General features: G+C 37.1%; 1 protein-coding gene and 1 long non-coding RNA gene across 2 annotated transcripts in view; one reads left to right on the forward strand and one right to left on the reverse strand.

The window, feature by feature from the left end:
• LOC110398365 overlaps positions 1-9,597 on the forward strand; it is a 30,381-nt gene extending 20,784 nt beyond the window's left edge. The window contains exons 2-3 of the long non-coding RNA XR_002438346.1: positions 375-469; positions 9,528-9,597. This is a non-coding gene — a long non-coding RNA (uncharacterized LOC110398365). The remainder of the gene's footprint in view (positions 1-374; positions 470-9,527) is intronic.
• The window catches only part of GRXCR1 (glutaredoxin and cysteine rich domain containing 1), a 38,454-nt gene that overhangs the window by 2,563 nt on the left and 14,583 nt on the right, over positions 1-21,308 (reverse strand). The window contains exons 2-3 of the mRNA XM_021395936.1: positions 7,647-7,886; positions 862-927 (exon numbers count right to left, since the gene is read on the reverse strand). Of these exons, the coding sequence (XP_021251611.1) occupies positions 862-927; positions 7,647-7,886 (306 nt within the window). The remainder of the gene's footprint in view (positions 1-861; positions 928-7,646; positions 7,887-21,308) is intronic.

Below are 21,308 nucleotides of genomic sequence, written 5' to 3' on the forward strand. Positions count from 1 at the left end.
TTTGGTTGTTTTTTTTGGTTGTTTTTTTGGTTGTTTTTTTGGTTGTTTGTTTTTTTCCACCATTATTTTACTGGACAAATGACTCCTTTCACTCTAGAGGCAATAATTAGAAAAATTTAGTGTAAATCTGTCATTCACTTTTCCCTCAGGGGTGCCCTTGTCTTTTGTAATTTAAGATGGTAGTTTACTTCATTGGATATTGTTGCAATTAATCTTAAAGTTTTAATAAAATATTAATATTTTAATAATTATATTCATTATTATTTGTTATGTTTGTAAGTAACAATCTTTCCATGCAGGAAGCTAAATAAGAGAGCTAAGAAAAAAACACTTTATCTTAGTGGCTCAACAATCACTATTTCTCTCTTGAGCAGGAAGTTTCTATAACCACTCTGCGTCTTCAGTAATGAAGAAACATGACTGTCCCTTGTAACTGTAGCAAAACCATTTTTGTGATAAAACCCAGCAGGTAACTATGCATTCAAAGTAGTTATTGTATTCAGCAAGCAGTCATTATAGTCTGCTGTAGCCTGGCATCTTTGGTCTTGCTGTGCAAATGTTAGGACGTACACCGGCTTAGGTACTAATGTTATAGGGCCTCCCCAAAGGCAGCATATGGGGACAATTATTCCAAACTATTGAAAAATGTTGGGGAGAGATACCAGCTATCCTATCTCTCAGACAACAGCTCTGCATGTATTAATTACACGTACACATTTGTTTAAGTTTCTGGTTAGCTATTCAATTTCAATTTGGAATCATCAGTTTGTAACAGAAGAAGAGTAATCAGTTGAGAAAAACATTCTCAATTGTAAATATTCAGTGTATGTTCCCTGTGATTATTTGCAGAAATACAATTACCTCAATTTTGGTTAAGAGATCCTGCAGTTCCCCAGATTCATTCATTAGCAAAATTTTCTCAGCACCCTATTATTAAGAAGAAGAAAAAGGTCAGTATGAAAAGCCTGAGATAATTAGAAGATTTGGCCTTGAAAATTTAAGCAAGCTGAGTACAAATTTGACTCACATTAAGTATTTTGTAATTAGGTCAACCTTAGGAACGCTAGAAGGAGAGAAGAGTTTAATGGCAGCTATGGTAGAACTATCTGAGGTTAGTTACCAAGAGTTGTACTGCATTTCCCCTTTGTAAAAGGTGACACAGCTTGGAAATTCTGGTTGTGTTCACTTTATTTTACAGAGTATGCCTCCTGACAGAATAAAAAATATGTCTAGTTACTATATCAAAAATTACAGTTACACAAATATGCAACACATCAGAGAATGCAGCTAAATGAGAGAAGAAAACTGTATTTCAAGTATTCTAGCAGTTGAGTATTGAACTAAGATATGACAAGTTGAATGTATAATAGGAGAAATAGTGTAATGAAAATACTGTAGCGACATTAAAGTCAGACACAACAATGAATAATAATAATTAAGTCTGAGTACTCTGGGCCTCTGAGGGGTTCTGTGAGCTGAACAAAGGCAGTGCTGAGGTAGGTCCTTTCTCCTTCTGAAAGTAAATTATGAGCGATTATTGGAAGAAAAAAATGAAAGTGTTAAAGATGATGTAAAACTTTTTTCCCTTTTCTTTAATTAATTTAATTTCTTTCCCACCTGTAACTAGAGGGCTGCATTTGAATGTTTACACATCAGTTATATAACCAAATATACTGAATTCTGACTACTACCAAATACTTTCAGATGTTTTTAATCAGTGATTCATAAGAGACTGACAAAAGGTGAGGAAACTGAGGTATGGATGAAGGAATGGCACTGTCATGACGCCAGCTTGCAGCAGAACGTAGACAAGGTCTAAGCTCCCACCTCTCCACCATCTTGTGCTTATTCACAGCTAAGGACAGTTAGCCATAAGTGGTGGGTTCATGCCATCACATTGCTCCACTGCCCCAGTCTCTGTATGCCCAGAATTCTAAAATTCACCTTTGGTGAATCTGTGAGCTGGGAGGTACGAGGGGATGCTGGAGACAGGCTGCAGGCTGACAGACCAGACTTGCCATGACTTTGAGCTGACCATGGTCACCTCTTCCAAGGTGCAAAGCAAACAGGGAAGGGTCAGCAGTTCTTCCTGTGGCTGAGTACTGTATGCAGAAGCAGTTCAGAGTGTAGCCCAAAAGCCAGTCAAGGGGCACAAAAACTTTGCAAGGAAATTTGCATGACAGCCTAGTAAGGTTTGTTGAAAGATTGTGGTGGCTTTTTACAATGAAATGCACTTCTGACTCTGTATGCTGATGTACTAACCAGGTCCATTGCAAAGTTCTTTACCAAGTTCATTGTCTCTTATGCAGAGATGTTTGTAATCACAGCACTGCATTTCATTTAAGAAGCAAGATATTAACATTTTAGTGGTAGTCAGTGCCACTTCTGCAGTAAATGCTACTCTTTCAGTATTCCACTTCCAAAAGGATTTAAGAAAAATCTACCTGTAGGTAATTATTTGTTGTTAATTGTGTGGAATATGACAGGAGACAGACCAGCTAGTATTGTTTGTGCTGAATATGTCTCTGCTGAAATATATTACATATGACGCACACAGAGTGTACCAGCTTCAACATATGCATCACAGCCCTCTTGTGTCCCCAGCAGAGAAGCTTTTAGCAACCTCCTTCATGCTTGCCCTCCAATCTCTCTCTGTTTTCACACAGAATGGGCAGCAGGAGCAACTGGCACAGCAAAGCCAGGTTTTGCCAAGAAGGCCCACAGAGCATTAGCTTAGGCTCAAACGTGCTGCAGCAGCTTGAGAGAGTTTGCACTGTCTGTGCAAGGCAGAGACATTAAGGATTTGCAGCTTTACTGATGTAATTGCAGCACTGTGAATTCCCTAAGCAGGTCAAGCCCCGATTTGCCCTCATTTAGGCAGAGATCAGTTCTCTGCAACAACAGCTGGCAAAAACCATTCTTGTGACTTCTACTCAGTGATACAATGGTACTGTACAGCAATGCTGACTGGCTTTGGGAGACCTGTAATTAAAAGTCTGACAGGTTTCTTATTATAGATTGATATTTCAAAGGATTTGTATTTCAGATGATATTCAGTCAGCCAGCTGTGTTACTCTCAAAGTGGCAAGTCTCATTACTATGTCTTTAAAATTAAAAACTGTACTTCCAAATGACTATCACCGTTTTCAAATGTTTAAGTATGTCCTTTTGGTTAACGCCTGCCTCAAGTGAAATTTGAATAAGAGATACTTTGCAGAGTTTAATCTACCCTTTGAATCTGTGAAGCCTAATGCGCAGTGTCTGTAATTAATGGAGTAATTAAAGCACCTGTTAAATAAGTCCAATAGCTGCTTTCTGATAAGAAAGACATGCCTTTTTTTTCTCAGATCGTGCTCAGTCCACAATTGACCACAAAGGGATGTGACACAGTTAAAGGTCTGTCCATCTTAAGATGGACATCGAGAGCACAATTTTCAGGGGCCATAATATCTAGCCAAGAGAGGAGAGCTTTCAGTTTTGTGAACCAGAGAAATATTCCAAGCTCCAGCCTCCTAATGCCCCATCTGCCAGTTTAAATAGCTGTCTGCACGGTCCAGCCCAGGGGCCGCAGTCAAATGTTTGCTTTTCTTTTGACAGGAAAATGCTATGTACAGACTTTGCTAAATCACTCAAAAGGTTTTCTACACTATTTTTATTCTTCAAACCATTTTCTCAATTTTTCTTTGAGAACATCCAGTAATTAGCATCGTATTTCAGGTGTGGTCCCACTAATTGCAGAACTAGGACAGGCCCAGTAAATTACCTACTACCCCAGCTCTGTCTTGTCATTAAACCAGCCTGTTGCTCATCCGTCTTGAATGTAACCCACTACCATTGCCATGATGTAATTCCTCATCACAGAATGCATCTCTATTTATGTGTCTGGTTTTGGCTGTACTAGAATGCCTGCTGACTTGGGGAAGTAGCCTCACTACTGCATCATTCCTTGCATACAGAGAAAAATTAGCAGAGCACAGAAACAGTAAATGAGGATGGGCTGGAAGCCAATCTTGGCTGCTTTGTGGTTTGTAGGGAACAGCTGAACCCAAGTATCTCTTCTGAACATGTACGAAATGAGATTAAACACCTGGAAATCTGCCAATAAACTGAAAAAAGTGCAACTGCACTGTGATATAAGCACCAGAAATGTTATATTTGAAATGCAAAGAGCTAACAGATTTCTTATTAAGAGGACATGCAGTTAAATCCCGCTGTTCCTGAAATTTTAAAGCAGAGGAGGCATGTGTCTGAATGCAACAATCGTACCACAGCTTTACTGCCACAGAGCTGTTCAGATCTACCCCACCAAGGAAAAGTCAGGAAAATACGTTTACTCTAGCAAAACGTGAATGCAATTGAGAGCTACTAATCATACATGGCCACTGAAAAGAAGCAAGAAGGAAACTGTTACTATTTGAATAACAAATTATACTTTACACGTTTTTTCTAAAACAAAAATGGCTTCATCGTTCTCAGGAAATAGTAATAGGTCAAAATATTTTTACTAAAAATCTCATACCATAGTAGATTGATTTCAGCTGAGAAAACTAAGTAGAAAGTTGTTTCTTCACAGTAATAATAATAATGATCATAAAATAAAAAATATTTGAAAATATTTAGACTAGTTTTGAATGGCAGCTGAATACTGGCATTTAATCACATATTTAAAGTGAAAAATAAATGAATTAATTGTTTTAACATTATAATGCAGTGAGCATATATGTTTATTAGGGCTGACTCTATTTGTGTTTATGTTCATCCCTTTTCCATTAGGGAGGGCCTTTACATAACATAAATGTTTAGCAATCCTGGGTGCTTTTGTGAAAGAGTAAATGAATGCTCCAATGGTTTTTCCTTGATGCTTTCTGCTTTCTGGAAATCATTGTTCACTCTGCTTTGATACCCCAGCAGATGGCATAATTCTCTTTCAGATGGAGACAGCCTCTGGTGAAGGGTGTGGGGGAATTGGATCAGATGGTAAAGAGCATGCTGCAGAAAGAACCTGCAATTTCCTGACATGCTGATGTTTAGAAAGCATGTTTCAACATATACGATGATTCAATGTTGAAAAAAAAATGAGATTAAAAAGCTTGCTGTACAGCAGCAAACAGGACTTTCCTTGATAGGGACTAAATTTGGTTTTTCTCTTGCTTCTACCCAAAGAAGCTGGTTTGTTTCATTCCCCCTGTGCAGGCAGTGATAAATCCCACAGCACTGTGACGATTTATCCACACAGCTTGCAGTACTCTGCCACCCCGTCAGGCTTTCTGAGCAGCATAAATACCGTGTTCGTTGTCACATGCACATATGCTTTGTTCTGGTGCTTTTGTTACATTTATCTCATTAAAAATAATCTTGTCCCCTTTCAAAACTGTTCATATTTTAGTGAGGGTGGTTTTTTATCCTTATGACTCATTGAAAGGTGCCTGGCTCAATATAGATCCTCTTTTGTATTACTACATACAGTCTCCTTCATGAAGGTAGTTGCTAGGAAATAAACATTCAAAATTAAAAAGAGAGAGAAAGGGACAAAAAATAATGCATGATTAATTTACAAACACTCCAGGCTTCTGAATTTCTATGTACATTTGTATATCAGAAAATAATTATCACAAAAGGCATTATAGAAATATCCACTGTTACAAACAAGACCAAATTGTGCATTGATCTCTCGATTATGCTTTGCTGAAACATGAGCACAGCACAGTGCTGCCCTGCAGACACTCACCTCACCTGCAAGGCAGCAGATAGAATCATGGAATCATAGACTTTTTTAAGTTGGAAAAGATCCCTAAAGGCCATCTAGTCCAACCCCCCTGCAATGAATGGGGACACCTACTGCTAGATCAGTGTGCTCAGAGCTCTGTCCAGCCTGGCCTAGCTCAGGAGTGACTGCTTCCACACCCTGGAGGAATGGGTAAATGGCCATAACCTTTTCAACATGCAAACTGGGCCCCAATTTTTTTCTCTTCCTCAGTGATTTGATTTTGTCCTCTTTTCTTTTTTACTAGATAAAACAGATACCTTTTCTTTCCTTAAACAATATGGATAGAGGTTCCATGTTGTAATAGATGTTTATAGACCAGAATTCTTTCTTCATTTTTTACCTACTGGTGCCAGCAGGAAGTTTGACAGCTAGATACATCTTTCCCATGGACAGCTGGCTCCCTAATTTGCTTTCTTTCATTTCTACATCTATGTAAAATATAGCACAAAATACCTAGTTTTAATAAGAATATATTGCTTACTACACTGTTGCTCCTCCATTTAAAAAATAAGTTTCCAATAATCTTTGACAAAAAAAAAAAAAAAAAACACAAACAAACAGTGAAATAATGGGCCATCCATCATACAAAAAAGACTGTAATCAGGCTAAGCAAATAATTTATTCAATACATTTCAGTATTTTAAATGATTTCTTCTGACAAACAGATTGGAGTGAGATGTTGGTCATAGGTCATGTGGATTTTTTATTTTTTTTAGCATGCCAGTTAGGAGAGCAAATCTTAGTCCAAACCCTGGTGAATTTTAAGCTTCTCTTGAAAGTAGTGCTGTTCCTGGTTGGCTGGAGAGCAGTCTGTCTCAGGGATTTGATAAAAGCAATCACTACTGTGAGCTGAAATTCTGTCTGCTGATACCCACCTGCATGTTGCCCATTCTGCAGGTTCTGCAGCTGTCTGGTGAAGTGAGATGCTCAGGAAAGGTCGGAGCATGGAGAGTTTGACAGAATCCCAGTCCCCCAGGAAAACGGAGAAAGTGTGCCTGAGTGTTTTTTGCATCCCCAGCATCAATTATGTGCTGTTTGTTGACTGCATTTTATTTCGTTACTTAAATCTTTTACAATACCAGCAAAACAGCCCTGCTGTGTTTAAATACAGTTTGCCTCTACAAATCATAGACTCGCTGTTGGGGCTAATTGCTACTCTTTACCACTTGAGACAAATACCTTTGCTAAGCTCCCAGGCTATTTTGTTCGTGTCACTTTACAGATTTTTTTATTTTTTATTTTTTATTTTTTTTTGCTTTAAAACTCTGATTGTTTCAGTTTCTGAAAAACATTTCTAAAGAGTAGGCCTGAACAAAATGGTGGTGGTTTCCTTGCTTCAAAGTACAAATTTGAATTACAGTTTTCTACTCCTGCAACAGAGCAGCCTTGGGCAGCTTTTCTCTTTTTAGTGCTAGATTTTAAGTATTAACTAATTCTGTATTTAAAACAATGTTCAACTGATTACAGTCACTTGATACACCACATAGTGCATGCTTAAGCTCTTAAGCCCTAAACTATCAGACAGGCTCATATTCAATGCAGATATTATTAAATGAAAGATTCGTGCTATGTGTATTAATTTTCCTGGGTCAATCATACATACAGGTTTTCATGAAGAAAAAAAATCTATTTCTCTAGATCTTCATGGTTTCAACTACAAAAATGAGTTATTTTCCAAGAAACACAGCATAGCTTAGGTGGAATTACTACACCTTACTCCCCTCCCGGAAGCCTCTCCCCATCTGTCTGTTGTGTCTTTGCATGGAACCTACCAGTGTATACCAGAGTTCCTACCACTCCAACATTGCAAACAATTTCACAAATAACATAACACTTTTCATCTGTTCTTACAGACTTCGTTGATTTATCCTTTACTTACCCCAAGGTAATGGCCATCAATAAACACAACAGGGAGGGATGGAGCTTCACACACCCTCCTGCATCTCTCATCTAGTTCTTTTCCATAATCACTGTTCAGAGCAATGTTTTTTTCTTCAAATTTAACTCTGTGGTTTTGAAATATCTTTCTAACCAGTTCACATCTTTCAAAAGTGGTTCTCACCACACGGAGGCTGGTGGTATAAATTACTATGCGGCCAAATTCTGGAACTGTTGACACCTGGAAAGAAAAAGAATTAGTTCCCATTGCAGTTTATGAAATGTTAACAGTCTATTTCCCTGGCTGCTCTGATAGTATGCAAATATTGAGCCATATCATCAAAATATTATTTAAGCACATAAAAATATATATTTTAGAAACCTAATCTGATATTGTACTTTTCTAAAATGGAAAGATGGAGAAGGAGGAACTAAGTTTTTGTAATTATAACCTTAAGGCAATTTAAACTGTTTATCAACACAATGTGGAACTACTGTTTTGGAAAGCAGTGGAGATAGTGAATCAAGCACAATATTTTCAAGAAACAAACATATTTTAGATCCCAATGAGGTTGCAAATGTTAAAAATAAGTAATTGCCTTTTTGCTATAGCATACACAGATTCACCCACATTTCCCAACCTGTAAGATGCTTTGCGTTAGTTTCATTTCAGTTGCAAAAGCACAAGTTCTTCAAAGATGCAACAGAAACACTGTTTTTAGAGCTGCCTGATTCTGTTAACACTGTGAGTCCTGTCTGTTTGTACAAACTGAATCTGCTAATGCCTGTGCTATGTCCAAGCTGCTAGTTCAGGTGTTAACAGCCACTTTTAGACAAGGTCAAGAGCTTAAAGGAGCTAAAAGCTCCATCACAAACTTGAGTCAACACTGACCGATTTTAGCTCTCTCCATGCTGAACTAGATCATGATTCCAGAAGTGACAGATACATCCCAAAATTTTAGGGAGATCTCCAGCCAAAACACTATAAAATCCAACCAGCACAAAAAAAAGAAATGCTTTTTATGCTTATTCAGGGTCCAATTCCATTGAGCATAGTAAGCTACAGTGCAAGTCTGACCTCTTACCACACACTTGTAAGGGTAAAAGTTTGTACTTTATCTTTCCTTTCTGGGATGAAGACATTCAAGGAATGTAAATACTGCAGGAGTTAGTTTGTTCAGGATAGAATGGTATGTTTTCAAAAAGCCTGAGAACTTCTGCTCTAATTAAAGTCATGTTCAGATAAACAGCTAAAGTTCTTGCTTTTCTAAAAGACTTTTTCAGTCTTTTTCTAAAAGACTGAAAGAGAATTCCAAGGTTTTGGAGGTATACATTCTATACAGCAAAATAAATTTCATTATTTCATTGTTACTCCAGGATTAAAGCCACAAGTTAGAAACTAATAAGCAAAGATACACTGTAGCAATCTACGTGGCGTGAACCTTCATGGGTATACAGGTAACTTTTGAACTGTGTCATGTAATAATTGTAAAGACAAAGCTGTAAAATTGAGTAGATGCTACTGGAGATCTTGACAAATATTGAGGTAATTATTTATTTTACTATGTAAAAAAATAAAAAAGAAATAAAGAGGTGAGTTTTCCAGATCACTTATAGATCACGGGAATTACAATTGCAAACATATGCAGTTTTGTGGGCAATTTTGGTAGTAGGTGGATGGCTGGACTAGATGATCTTAGAGGTCTTTTCCAACCTTAATGATTCTATGGTTCTGTCTGCAATTTACCTATTTTCCACCCCCCATCTCAGAATGTTATGATAGATCAGCATTAATTTCTTTTAGGAAAATAAAGTTTATAAAGAGAGAGCTACTTTTCTCTATCCTATTTTCTACCTAAAATCTGTTATATCTCTCCTGCAGAATTGACTCCTCTCCAACATATTATTCACTGATTCCAAGTGAGAGTGTTAGCCGGTCCTCTGCTTAAAAGGCAAGTACTCAGCATAGACATGGCTGAATATTTTAGTAATGGTGCATGGCTCACAGGAAGGAAGAGTTCATCCTCATCAGAACTAACCAAAAGGAGTTCTTACAACATTCTTTCAAAAGATAATTTCACATGCTTATTGTTTTCTCCTTTTTGGAGTGAAAATACATTTTGAAGTACAAAACTATTCAAAGGGATAGAAATTCATGTTCCTTCATAGCAGTGATCTCTAATGCTGTTTTTTCCCTGACAGCAGGGCTGGCAGGATAGATACAGACCATCATTATCTAGCAAACCATCAGGGCTGTGGTGTCCCTGCAGCATACAAATAAGCAGTTGAAGACATGGAAAAAATGGAAAGTTGTAAAGTGATCTGGAAAGATATCAAGTGGAATGTGTGTACACAGAGTCACTTTTATGCTTATCCCTTTATTTTTCCCTGATGTGGAACAGTGAACAAAATCCCTTTTTTTCACTGTAAAGAAATGTCGAGGGCATTGAATAAATAGTTCTTTTGGGAAACTGTAATAAACACCTTGTTTTCTGTGCTAGAAACACACAAAACTTTTCCTAGGCAGGACTTTATCATATCAGGGAAAATCATTCGTCACCTGTCCTGAACCTCAGTGGAAAGTAAAAAGAGATGTAAAGACAATTAGGGAGATTTATGACTTATTTTCTTAATGACAATCTATGTTCATTTATATTTTGTTACCCATTTCAATAGTTGCTGCCTGTAATATTTATTTGCTAGAATATGCTCTTGAAAGTAAATAAGCAGAATAATGTTATAACACTCTGGTTTTCATTCCTAGGATGGAACTGTAACAAAAAAATAAATAAATTAAAAAATGGCATGTATTGGAAACAAGTGAATAGAAATACATTTTAGAAAATGAACATTTACAGCTTACTGTAAAATATCCTAATTAAAATAATCTTATATGACTAATACTTGCACATAAAATACTAGCTGTAATTAAACAGAATACAATTCTCTGGTTAATGAGCATGACAAAACTCTATTTAGGCTGTGGAAGTTGGACAGATGCACAAACCAAAAGGTTTGGAGTGACATACATTGACCGTTTTCTCACATTTGTGAGATTCTCACAGAAACCTGAAGGCTGTGAAAATCAACTGGTCAGAGGGGGCAACTGTTGTGTCAAATTCAGACATTTCCAGGCACGTAAGGGCAGAGAGTGTGTTTCAAAGAAGGTATCCATGTAGAAATACTATTAAGGGATTGAAGCCTCAGAGGGAAAAAAAATTGTTTTATCAACAATGCTCTACATCATTTACAGCTCACAGGTTAACAGCACAGTGCTACCAACTTCCACAGAAGCATCCAAAGGCATTGTCTGTTTTATTGCATCAGTCTGAACAGCCTGTATTTTGCTTGGGACCATCCAGCAGGAAGCAACAGCAGCAACATAGCCTGCATGGCTTCAAGGCATGGATGCTACTCTCAGTGACTCGGGAACGGCTGCCCTATTCTTCATTTAAAAAAAAAAAAAAAAGAAAACCAAGAGAAAAAAGAAAGAACAAAAAGAAGAGATATGGGGGACTGAGAAAAAGAATTAAAATGAAGAAATAACAACAACAACAACAAAATAACAAAGAAAAACACAAACTGTCATAATTTAATGCGGAAAAAAGAACAGTACAACTAAACGTATAAATAATAATGTAAGAAATATGACATGAAAGAGACAGTGAAAATAAATGTAGTAGATAATAAACCTCTCTAATTCTCCCTCTGGTCAGAAGGTATGAATGCATGTTTTACTCTCACTGGTGTGAAAAGAATATCTATTTACATTCATACTCATAAATAATTTGTTTCAATGGTGGTGTCACCTGAAAATTTGCACTTCTAATGTACTTGTTTCCAGTAACAAATGAAAAACAAGCAAGCAAACAAATGAGCAAGCAAAAAACAGTTACATATTTTGCATTATATGAGCAACTGTATTCTAGCAAAAACATAATCTTTTTCCTGTTAGGATTAATGGGCTACTATAATACTCTTGTGAAAGCCAAATTTCAATGCCAGCCTTTATCATATATGAGATTTTTTAAAGGCTTTTACTACATTCAGATATAACATTCAACTAACATTATTCATGCTGTAGTGAATTGTTTATTTGACCTAAATCAATGGCTGATATGCCCTTCTCTGTCTCAGAATATCATCTTTCAACATCTCAAAATGTTCTACTGAAATATGCACCTCTTGGCTTTGTAATTAGATACTATCAGACTGGCAAACTATCTCCTATCCACTAAGTTAGCTGAGGAAGAAACCTAGAGTGCATTCTAAACCCTGCTCCAGAGATGCTTCAGTGAGTAAATGTAGTATTCAAGGCCTAAAGAAATTGTTGTGCAAGAAAAATGATGTATATATAGATTTTTTTACGTACGCATGTATGTGCCTACTTATATATTTTTAACATATGCTTGCATAGCTACAAGTTTTAAATTAAGCTGCTCAATTCATATTTGGTATTGCATAACTTAAGGCTTGAATTAGTATCAGTACCTGACTGGCAAGAAGAATTGCAGTCTAACTAATTTTCTGATCATTATTTGGACATTTTGTTTTCATTTTAGACTCAGAAACAGCAGGGATGAAAACAGCTATGACTTTATTGTTGAAGAAATTCTGCAGAAAGAAATCAGTCTAAACATTTAATTTCTGCAGGATTGAAAAGCTTTTACTATTCATTGACTTTCAAAATCTTTGAATATGTATGCTGGAAATAATAATTTTCAATTACAAAACAATCACCAAAATATTTCTGGCTTTTTTGTGATATTTCATCAGAACATACGTGTTTTCCGAAATGCATGGTGTTTAATGAAAAGCACATATTTCACTATGACATTGTCTAGGTGAAAATGTGCAACATTCTTGGAATGAGCTGGCTGGAGATTGAAAGTCAGTGTTGCAGAGAAAACTATCCAATGTCACACAATGCTAATGGAGTGGTGAACTAGTCCCTTTGGTCTGGTCTTTTTGGTTGCCTATTTCAAATTAAGTATTTAATGGCATTTTTCAGAAAGAATTGGTTCCCAGACCAGAAGACTTCTTGCAATGAGCAAATCTTGTGTTCCAAAGTAACACATTTTTCCTTGACAGGTAAGGTTTGTTAACACATACAGAAAGAATTGCAAACTGCCACAGTGTGTGCTCTCAGTACAACATTACATTCTGTTCCTTTTCATTGTTTGTAGTTCAAACCCTCCATAGGCTCTCACATACCGAAGCACAGAGCATACTTAATTTTAAATTAAACACTCTTTAAAGTACTTTATTACCTTAAAGCTGTTAGTTCTGTTTGCATTGTCTTCAAGGACCAGGCACTATATATATATATATATAGATAGATAGATAGATAGATAGATAGATAGATATAGATATATATATATATATCAATAATTGGGAAAATTCAGAAGCTGAACTTCATTAACTACAGAAATCTGTGCATTTTAGTAGGTCACAATAGAATAAAGTTTAATTTTCTGCAGCAGTGCTACTCATACACTCAAAGTCAAAGCATATACTGATCTTTTTTTAAAGGGATCACTTTGTTAATAGTACACTTTACTTACCCAATTTGGTACTTTCAGGGACCATAAATATAGGACTTGGAGTCTGTGAGCCTCTTTTATTGTGACAATGAAAGGATCTCTCCAGTTATCATCCATAACCATCAGGAAGGTGGTCTGTCAATACTAATTTACCAAACTGGTGAGGGCATCACGCACCTAAACTAGGTACATTAGATCCTGGGACAGTCCCAGGTTAAGACAGTAGTTTTGTCATCTCCAAGAAACTGGTCAAATCACAGTTTTTCTCAGCTTTTATGATAGCACAAGTACTTTTCTGCCTTTTGTCTACCTACTTCCTGGCACTCTCTGTGTCACAAACAGCAGATCTAGAAACATAACTATTTCCAAGACCTATATAAGAAAAGCTTCTTCCACTAGACTGAATGTTCCAACACAGGGCATGAGTATTTTTTTCTGTTTCAGCTTCATGGGATGAGATAATTCTGAGGATCTGTTCGCAGAGAAGGGCTGTGATCCAACAAGAACACAAACTCTTTGATTTCTTAGCTCTCGGACAGCTCTTATCTCTCTTACCTATACATCCATCATATACTGCAGACTGTAAAATAGTACAGCTGGCATTTTTAAAATTGTTCATCAGTTGCAAAGTAAAATAGATATAGGATTTCATTACACAGAAGGCACAGGTATTTTTTCTTTATGTATGCATGCAATTCATTTTTACTTCTGAGGCTATGTATTAGTTTTGTGGATAACTGATGAAAATAACGAGACTAGTAATATTGTTACATGTGGTATTTATATTGTTTCTTTCATCCAAAAGAATCCCAGGATATTTTATGGAAAAGCATATTATCATTATTAGCATTATTATCGGCATTCAAATCCCTCGAATGACTACGAAGAAAAAAAGAAAAAGAGAGACGTGTTGGATCTGTCTATCATCTAACTCCAAGTATTTGAGTGTTGTAACCCTTTCTGTTCCTGAAATGACAGAACATAGCACTGTGGTTTGTTTCTACCACTGCAAGCTTTCCCAAATAGCCTCCAGCACAGGCTGCTGTTCAGGAGATGTCAGAGTTTTCATTTCAAATCAGAAAAAAATTGCAACACCACAGCAATGGAATACAGGACATAACACTGCCAATCCCTGCTCTTCGGAATGCTTCGGATATTCATAAAGTTGTTCAAGAAGGGTTCATGAAGTAAAAAGACTGCAGCTGAGCTCATCTCCCAACGTTCCTGCTAGCATTCATCCTGCACACACCCATGCAGCCATGCTGTGGGCTGCTCTCAGTGACACCATTTCAGATAAGGGAACAGGTTCATGGCTTCTGCCAAACATTCTACCAGCTTGGTGCTGACTTGGGACAGAGTGCAGTCCCTAGATAGCAAAGCACAGTAATGCTGGGGGAGTGAGGGCAAAGCATGTTACAGTGTTCAAAATAGTAGGAAAAAAAAAGACATCAGTATCTGTCCTTGCCTAATTGCATTTTATTTATGAAGCTTTCTGAAGCCTATCAGTATTTTCTTGTTAGTGTATTTATTCCTTTCTGTATAAGAAAGGACTAAATGAAACCTTTAAAATCAGAAGCAAAAAAATTAATTTCCATGGGTAATTCTAATCTAGCTTGCAATATTCATAGGGAAAAACAAAACAAAACAAACAAAAAAAAAAAAACCACTGTGACACGATGCTGGTTTCTCTCTTCTGCTCACTTACTCTTTACTTCTGTCTCTTTATATCTACCAACTCAACATCTCTGAGAAATCATTCCCAGGGAAAAGGAGAAGTATTTCTGGGAAGACATTCTTGGACATATTAGATGGGATTACAAGAAAAGAGAAGCATTGCGTTGTTGCACGAGGACACTGCCCATAAGGGCTAAAGAGGAAGAAGAAAGAACAGCTGAAGATAGTTTTGTCCTCAGCAGTTCACATGAGGTCAGATAAATTGTACCTAGGTTGTCCGGTAACACACTGAAACTATTTTTAAGTGTTTTGTCATATGGGACGTATGTTTAAGTAGGTAATAGTTGGACTGTTTACACTAGGTGAGTGTTTCTATCTTCTATACCTTACAGATCTCATCAGACCGGTAGAGCTCATCTTTCTTTATCTTTCCAAAGAAAATACAATGACTTAAAAGAATTTGTAGGGTAGTTTTTATCACTAAGTTATCTTATACTACATAGTCAGCATATGGAGTACAAGGAGAATCAAACCACATCTCAGCAAATTATTGTCATATCCCTCTTTTTTTTTTTTTTGAGTAATCAATTTAATCTGTTCTTAGAAAGTAATAGAAGAAATTATTACATCAAGGAGTAATAATGGCCAAAATATTGTCCTAGAAACTACAGATATCAGGAAATTGCCAAAATGTACTTTTTCAGTTTCCACACGAAACATAATCCTGATGAGTTGTGAAAAACCTTCAAATGATACTGTCCCAGTCAAACCATGCTTATGTATCTGCTAATGTAATGGCCTAAATTGTTGCTCATAAGTGAAATATAATTGCAGTATTAATTGACAAAATGCTGTCAAACTGTCCTTAAAATGTAGTTAAAAATTATTCTCAGATAATCTAATGATCATCACAAGAAGCAATTCGTGAATATTTCTTAACTGGCTTTACTTCATTCTTTTTTTCAACTGTTTGAATACCCTACATTGTTGCAGAGGTGTCTGTGATTCCATTTGCTAGTATTTTCTTCCCCACTCAAAAGCCTTATAAAGGCACTAAGAAAATACATTAGAATGCACAGGACAAATAGCAATAAAGTATTAGAGACAGGCATGTGGTCCCACAAGTAATCTTTTAATAGCTGGCCTGTGGAGACTTAGACTATGAATAACTTTGAAACTTCCTCTGCCAGCACTGAAAAAATCTTCATGACTGCATCCACAAGGGGAAAATCTGGCACATAAGTCATGATCACAGAATCATAGAATTAGCTAGGTTGGAAAAGACCTACAAGATCATCCAGTCCAACCATCCACCTACCACCAATAACTCCACTAAACCATGCCTCTCAACGCTATATCTAAATGTTTCTTGAACACCTCCAGGGACGGTGACTCAACCACCTCCCTGGGCAGCTCATTCCAGTGCCTGACCACTCTTTCAGAAAAGCAGAATTTCCTAATGTCCAGCCTAAATCTCCCCTGGCGCAACTTGAGGCCATTCCCCCTCGTCCTGTCACTAGTTACAAGAGTGAAGAGGCCGACCCCCAGCTCACTACAAAATTTTGCTGCAGCAAAATGTGAGAACACCTTATTTCTTCCCATTCATATCACATTGCCAGATTTTCTGAGTTTAACCTATATCAGAAAGCTCATGTTTCCTTATTCCTTTCCCTTAACTTCAGAGAACTGATCAGCCTGCAACCAAAGCTCCCCTTCTCCTCCATCAAGCATGATTGCTCTTCCTCCCTCTTCCAGGTCAAAGCCAACTCTCAGAATTTTACCATCCTATTTTCTTCCAGCCTGCAGAAGAGATTTGCACTTTCTTCAAGACTGCCAGCACACAGAAGTCTTCCTTTTCCTGCTCCTCACTTTCTGGTTTATTCTCTAGAAATAGTACTTCACTGCCGCACTTGACATTTCTGGCCACTATTGAAGCAGTGATTTAAATGAAGCCCCTATTTTTGCATAAGATTTACATAAGGTCCAAATTACAAACCTGTGCTGCAGGCAGGCTGAAAGAATAACTGGCTGCTAGAGATTTCACTGATGCCAGCTCAGAAGTAGGTAGTGCCTCCTGGTTACCCTTCAGATAGAGCAAATGTTGAATTAGCCAAAATGTAACAGGACCCCACCAGAGAACTCGCAACAGAATAAATAGCAGAAATACCTGTCTGCCTTAGGACTTGTGCTGGTAAGAAATTGGGCAGGCAGGCTCAGTTTCTTCAAATATCCCAACAAGAATCTTTCCTCTCCCTCTCTTAAACAGAAGTCCTTTCAATTATAGCAGAATCCATCTATGAATGATCAGTTTGCCTTTCCAGTGCAAATCAGTGCCAAAACTGGACTAGTGTAAGACAGAGTCAAAGCCTTCAAAGTTTTGTATCAGTTACAGTTTATTCCTGAAAAACAAGAATTCAAAAGCATTGCTTCCTTCTCTGTTAGGTTTGTTGAGTAATTCTCTGAATCCAAGCAAAGACATGTACCTTATCATCCTAGAATATGCCCTGTCAATATAAGGTATTTAAAACTATTATAGAGTAATGCCATCCCTGAAAAACTTCCAAACCCTGGCAATCACAGATTCCAATCCTTTCTCTCCCATATATTCTTTGTTGCAGGCATTGCATAACTACCACCTGAGATTTTTTTTCAGACTATTTAATTTATCTATCTGTGACAGAGTACCAACCCAGACCCCCAGCACCACCTTCCTTCCCCCAGCTTCTTCCTTTGACCTGCCCTTACAGACAGGTCTTGCACAGGTTGCCAATGAGCAACACAACAGATAACACTCTTTCTAAAACAGATTAACAGCCACTAATCTGCCTCAAACTGGGAGGCTGAAACAACTGCTAGCAGACACCTTGTTCTACATCTGAAGACCAATTGAGCATGCAACACAATCATCTTACCCCATAAATAGCTAGCAACGCAAGGCCTCCCTTAAGCTTAAAGCTAAAAGCTCTCTTGCATGATAGTTGGCTGCACAATAAGATCTCCCTTGGGCCAGGATGTTTCTTGAGGTTATGCCTACTTGGAGATCCTTGACGTCAAGATGCATTGCTAATTCAGATCCTTGGTAAGTGGTTAATTGCTTGATCTAGACTTTATTAGCTTCACTAAGGTCACATCTTAGATTAGTTTTTTAGGCTTTCTTAGCCTTGCTAAGATCACAATTTAGATTGAGTTTGCACATATAATCCCTTAAACATGAATTCTTGGTGAAGGCTGGGTCTAAGAGTGAATTCAGCTGTATCTAGGCTCAATGTTTAGAAAACAGTGTAATGTTACTTTGCTGTATGAACTGTGTTACTATTTGTGGGCCTGAACTTTCACTGTATTTAGACTCACGTTAGCTCCAGTAGCACATTTGATCTATATAGGGCTTTTAGGTATTTCTTCTGAGGGATTATGATTGTATTGCGTCAGTAAGAAGGGAAAAGATCTGAATTCTTACATTGACTGTCAATAGCAGTTTGTCTGCTGTTCTGAAGACAGAATGTGACCATGGCAGTTCATGCAATGTGCTTTTGACATGAGAAAGATATAGACATTTTTAGGTATCTGGAAAAATGGAATGTCAAATAAAATAAGAAAATGAAGATGATAGATCCACAGCATATAATTCTTCCAAGTTACTGTGTCTACTAACACAGCAGAGAACAGGCAAACTAGAAGATCTTTTCTACTTCTCCAAATTACCTTGCAAATATAACTAACTAATTTGAGAGAGAGGAACAAGAAGTCTACTGCATGTTACTTAAAGAAATGTAGCCATTAGTAAATTAAAAATGTATGACTGGAGCCGCATAGCATCTGCCTACCTAAAGCTGCTTCTGTAGGTATTGTGGGAGACCACAGAACTGAAACAATGGCCCACAGATGGATCGTGTAAATTGTTCAGACTTGTGCATTTAATATTAACATTCTTTTCAAGTCCTGAAATCCAGGAATGAGGTTTTATTCCTGATGATATGTCTGCTATTTAATTTCCTGTTGCCAAACAGTTGAGTTACTACTTGGTAATAAAGGTTATATGTAGCTGTACGAAGAAGAACTATTACTCAATATTTGTTGAGCGTTTATTTCACCTCTATTTCTTTATCACTGGCAACAATGAGAAACAGGTTAAAATGAGAGAGGATATTCAATAGAATAGAATGGATTTTCTCAAACAAGCCTTAATTTTATATACTTATTTTTTCTGAGTCTAGTCTAAAGAAGAAGGTGGACTTTAAGTAAGGAAGAGCATGCAGGTCAACTTGAAAAAGCTCTGACTAACCCACAGTGTCTGGTTGACTTTTATCTAGACTTAATTCCTTATATTTGAATGTACGTATGAAATACTTAAAAATTACTAATTGTTTTTCTTGCATGCTACATTACTATCAGTTAACACATTTAGGATTTCTTTTGGGCTTGCTTTATATTAATATGAGTAGGATTTTTCAAATACTTTTTCTTGTCTGGACTAGAAGCATTTTGTCCTCCTACTTACTTGGACTCTGGTGGTAATTCTAAGATTGACTTGTATACAACTTATCATAATGTCACCCTGAATTACTACAGAAAAGCACAATACATTTGTCTTAAACAGCATGCTCAGTTTCAGGGTCCAAGTCCTATCTTCTTCAGGCATAAGACAGCTTTTACTCTTGCTTATTATTTATCATGCTGTTCAAGATGTCTAAGTTTTGAGTTGCCTATCCATGTAGGATTGTAGGAAAGCTTGCATCCTACTCGAGAATATCTTTTAAGGATGGTTTTTAGCCAGAAGTGAAGTAAAGCAGGGCTTGCTGAGGGTTGCCAGATAAAGATGAATTTGTTTGATATCTCAGATCATGTGGAAAAAGTCAGCAAACAGCATGGCTCTGAGTGAGAGCTGTTTGAGCATGCTGCTCCCATCTGCCTGTAATCACTGCTGCTTCCCTCAGTGGAACACTTCATACTGCAGGATTGTGTTGATCAGCAGCAAGTGGCTGTTATGAAAACTAGTGTCTGCTCTGGCCCATTTCTCTTTACATTGGCAGCAGCTTTGGAATACTGTTTATTTTCCTTTGTAGGCACATGAATTTTAAAAGAAGTTGCTGCACCTTCCTACTTGGTCAGACTGATGTCTGTTTTAAGAAATAATTATTCTGTATATTTTCTCCTATTTTTCACTCATCCTTCAGTCTTCTTCTCTAAAATATTCATGTGTAATCTTATCTGTGGAAGAGACAGATGCTAATAATAATCCATATACATGGATCTCTGATAATCACTTTACACTTAAACATAGTCAAGTGCAGTTGGCTCACACAGTGATCCCCTCTGCGGGTCCCAAACATCAGCTACAGTTTATCAAGTTGAAAGGTACCACTGACCTATGTAAATGAACTGTTGAGCTTCTTACGGATGAGATTCATCACACTGCTGACTGGAGAACACACTGGTTGGTAGTTGGGATCCCATGCATGATATGACATACCTCTATCTTCTTTGCTAAGACATGCTTCGTATGATGAATGGATTTTCTTTGCTATTTTTTTTGCAAAAAAAAATCATACAAAACAACAGAACAGGCCATGATCTCTATCTTATTTGTACCAGTGCTGCAACTGGTAATTTTCCTAGTGACAAAGATAATGCACAAATACAAACTGTTATTAAAGAAAGCTCCTGCCAGTTAGATTGAATCAGCTGAAAATTTACATTGTGAGATAATTATACCCTGAGGTCAGTCTGTCTTACAAAACAGAACTACTTCTGCTCTCTCAGATAGCAGCTAAATAACACAATAGCATAAATGGATTAAGGTACCACTTCTGAACTGCAATTAGCAGTAGAAAAAAACTCAAAATCATAATCCATTCTTCATAAATTACCTTTCTGTTCAATAAAACATTGAACTTAGTGCTTGAAGGTTTTTTCCAGCCTAAATGATTCTATAAAAATCAGAGGAAAGATTTACATGAAGTCTAGCTTTGATTTGGGATATGCCCTGGATTTTTCCTATCTGGCAGATAGCAAGCTTTCTATTTGCTTGTTTTATTCCTATGAATGGCAACTAGAATGAGATGCACTGAGATTCTGAAACTCACAAGAAATATTGAGCAAAACTGGGAGACTGTCATCCTCCTCGTGTGCTTCATTTTCTTTTACGGGTGCTTAAGCGGAACATGATGCACTTTTTATTTCCCGTGACTCCATAAAACTTAACTTCTACCTGAAAATTCATCACTCATCTGGGCTGAGATAAAACAAGCTATCTTTTAACAAGTTGAAGTAATCATTTCTTTTTCTGCATGGTTAAGAAAAATGCAATCTTTTGGAAGCACACAGAGCACTACACCACCACTGCTGAGTGTTGCACAAGTATCTGAGTAAAACAGAGCAAGGCTGACCTGTTTTCTGCATGAAAAAAAGCCTTGACAGGACATTGGCTCTGCCTGAAACAACAGTGA

The sequence above is a fragment of the Numida meleagris genome, chromosome 4 (genome assembly GCF_002078875.1).
Source record: "Numida meleagris isolate 19003 breed g44 Domestic line chromosome 4, NumMel1.0, whole genome shotgun sequence".
Lineage (NCBI taxonomy): Eukaryota > Metazoa > Chordata > Aves > Galliformes > Numididae > Numida > Numida meleagris.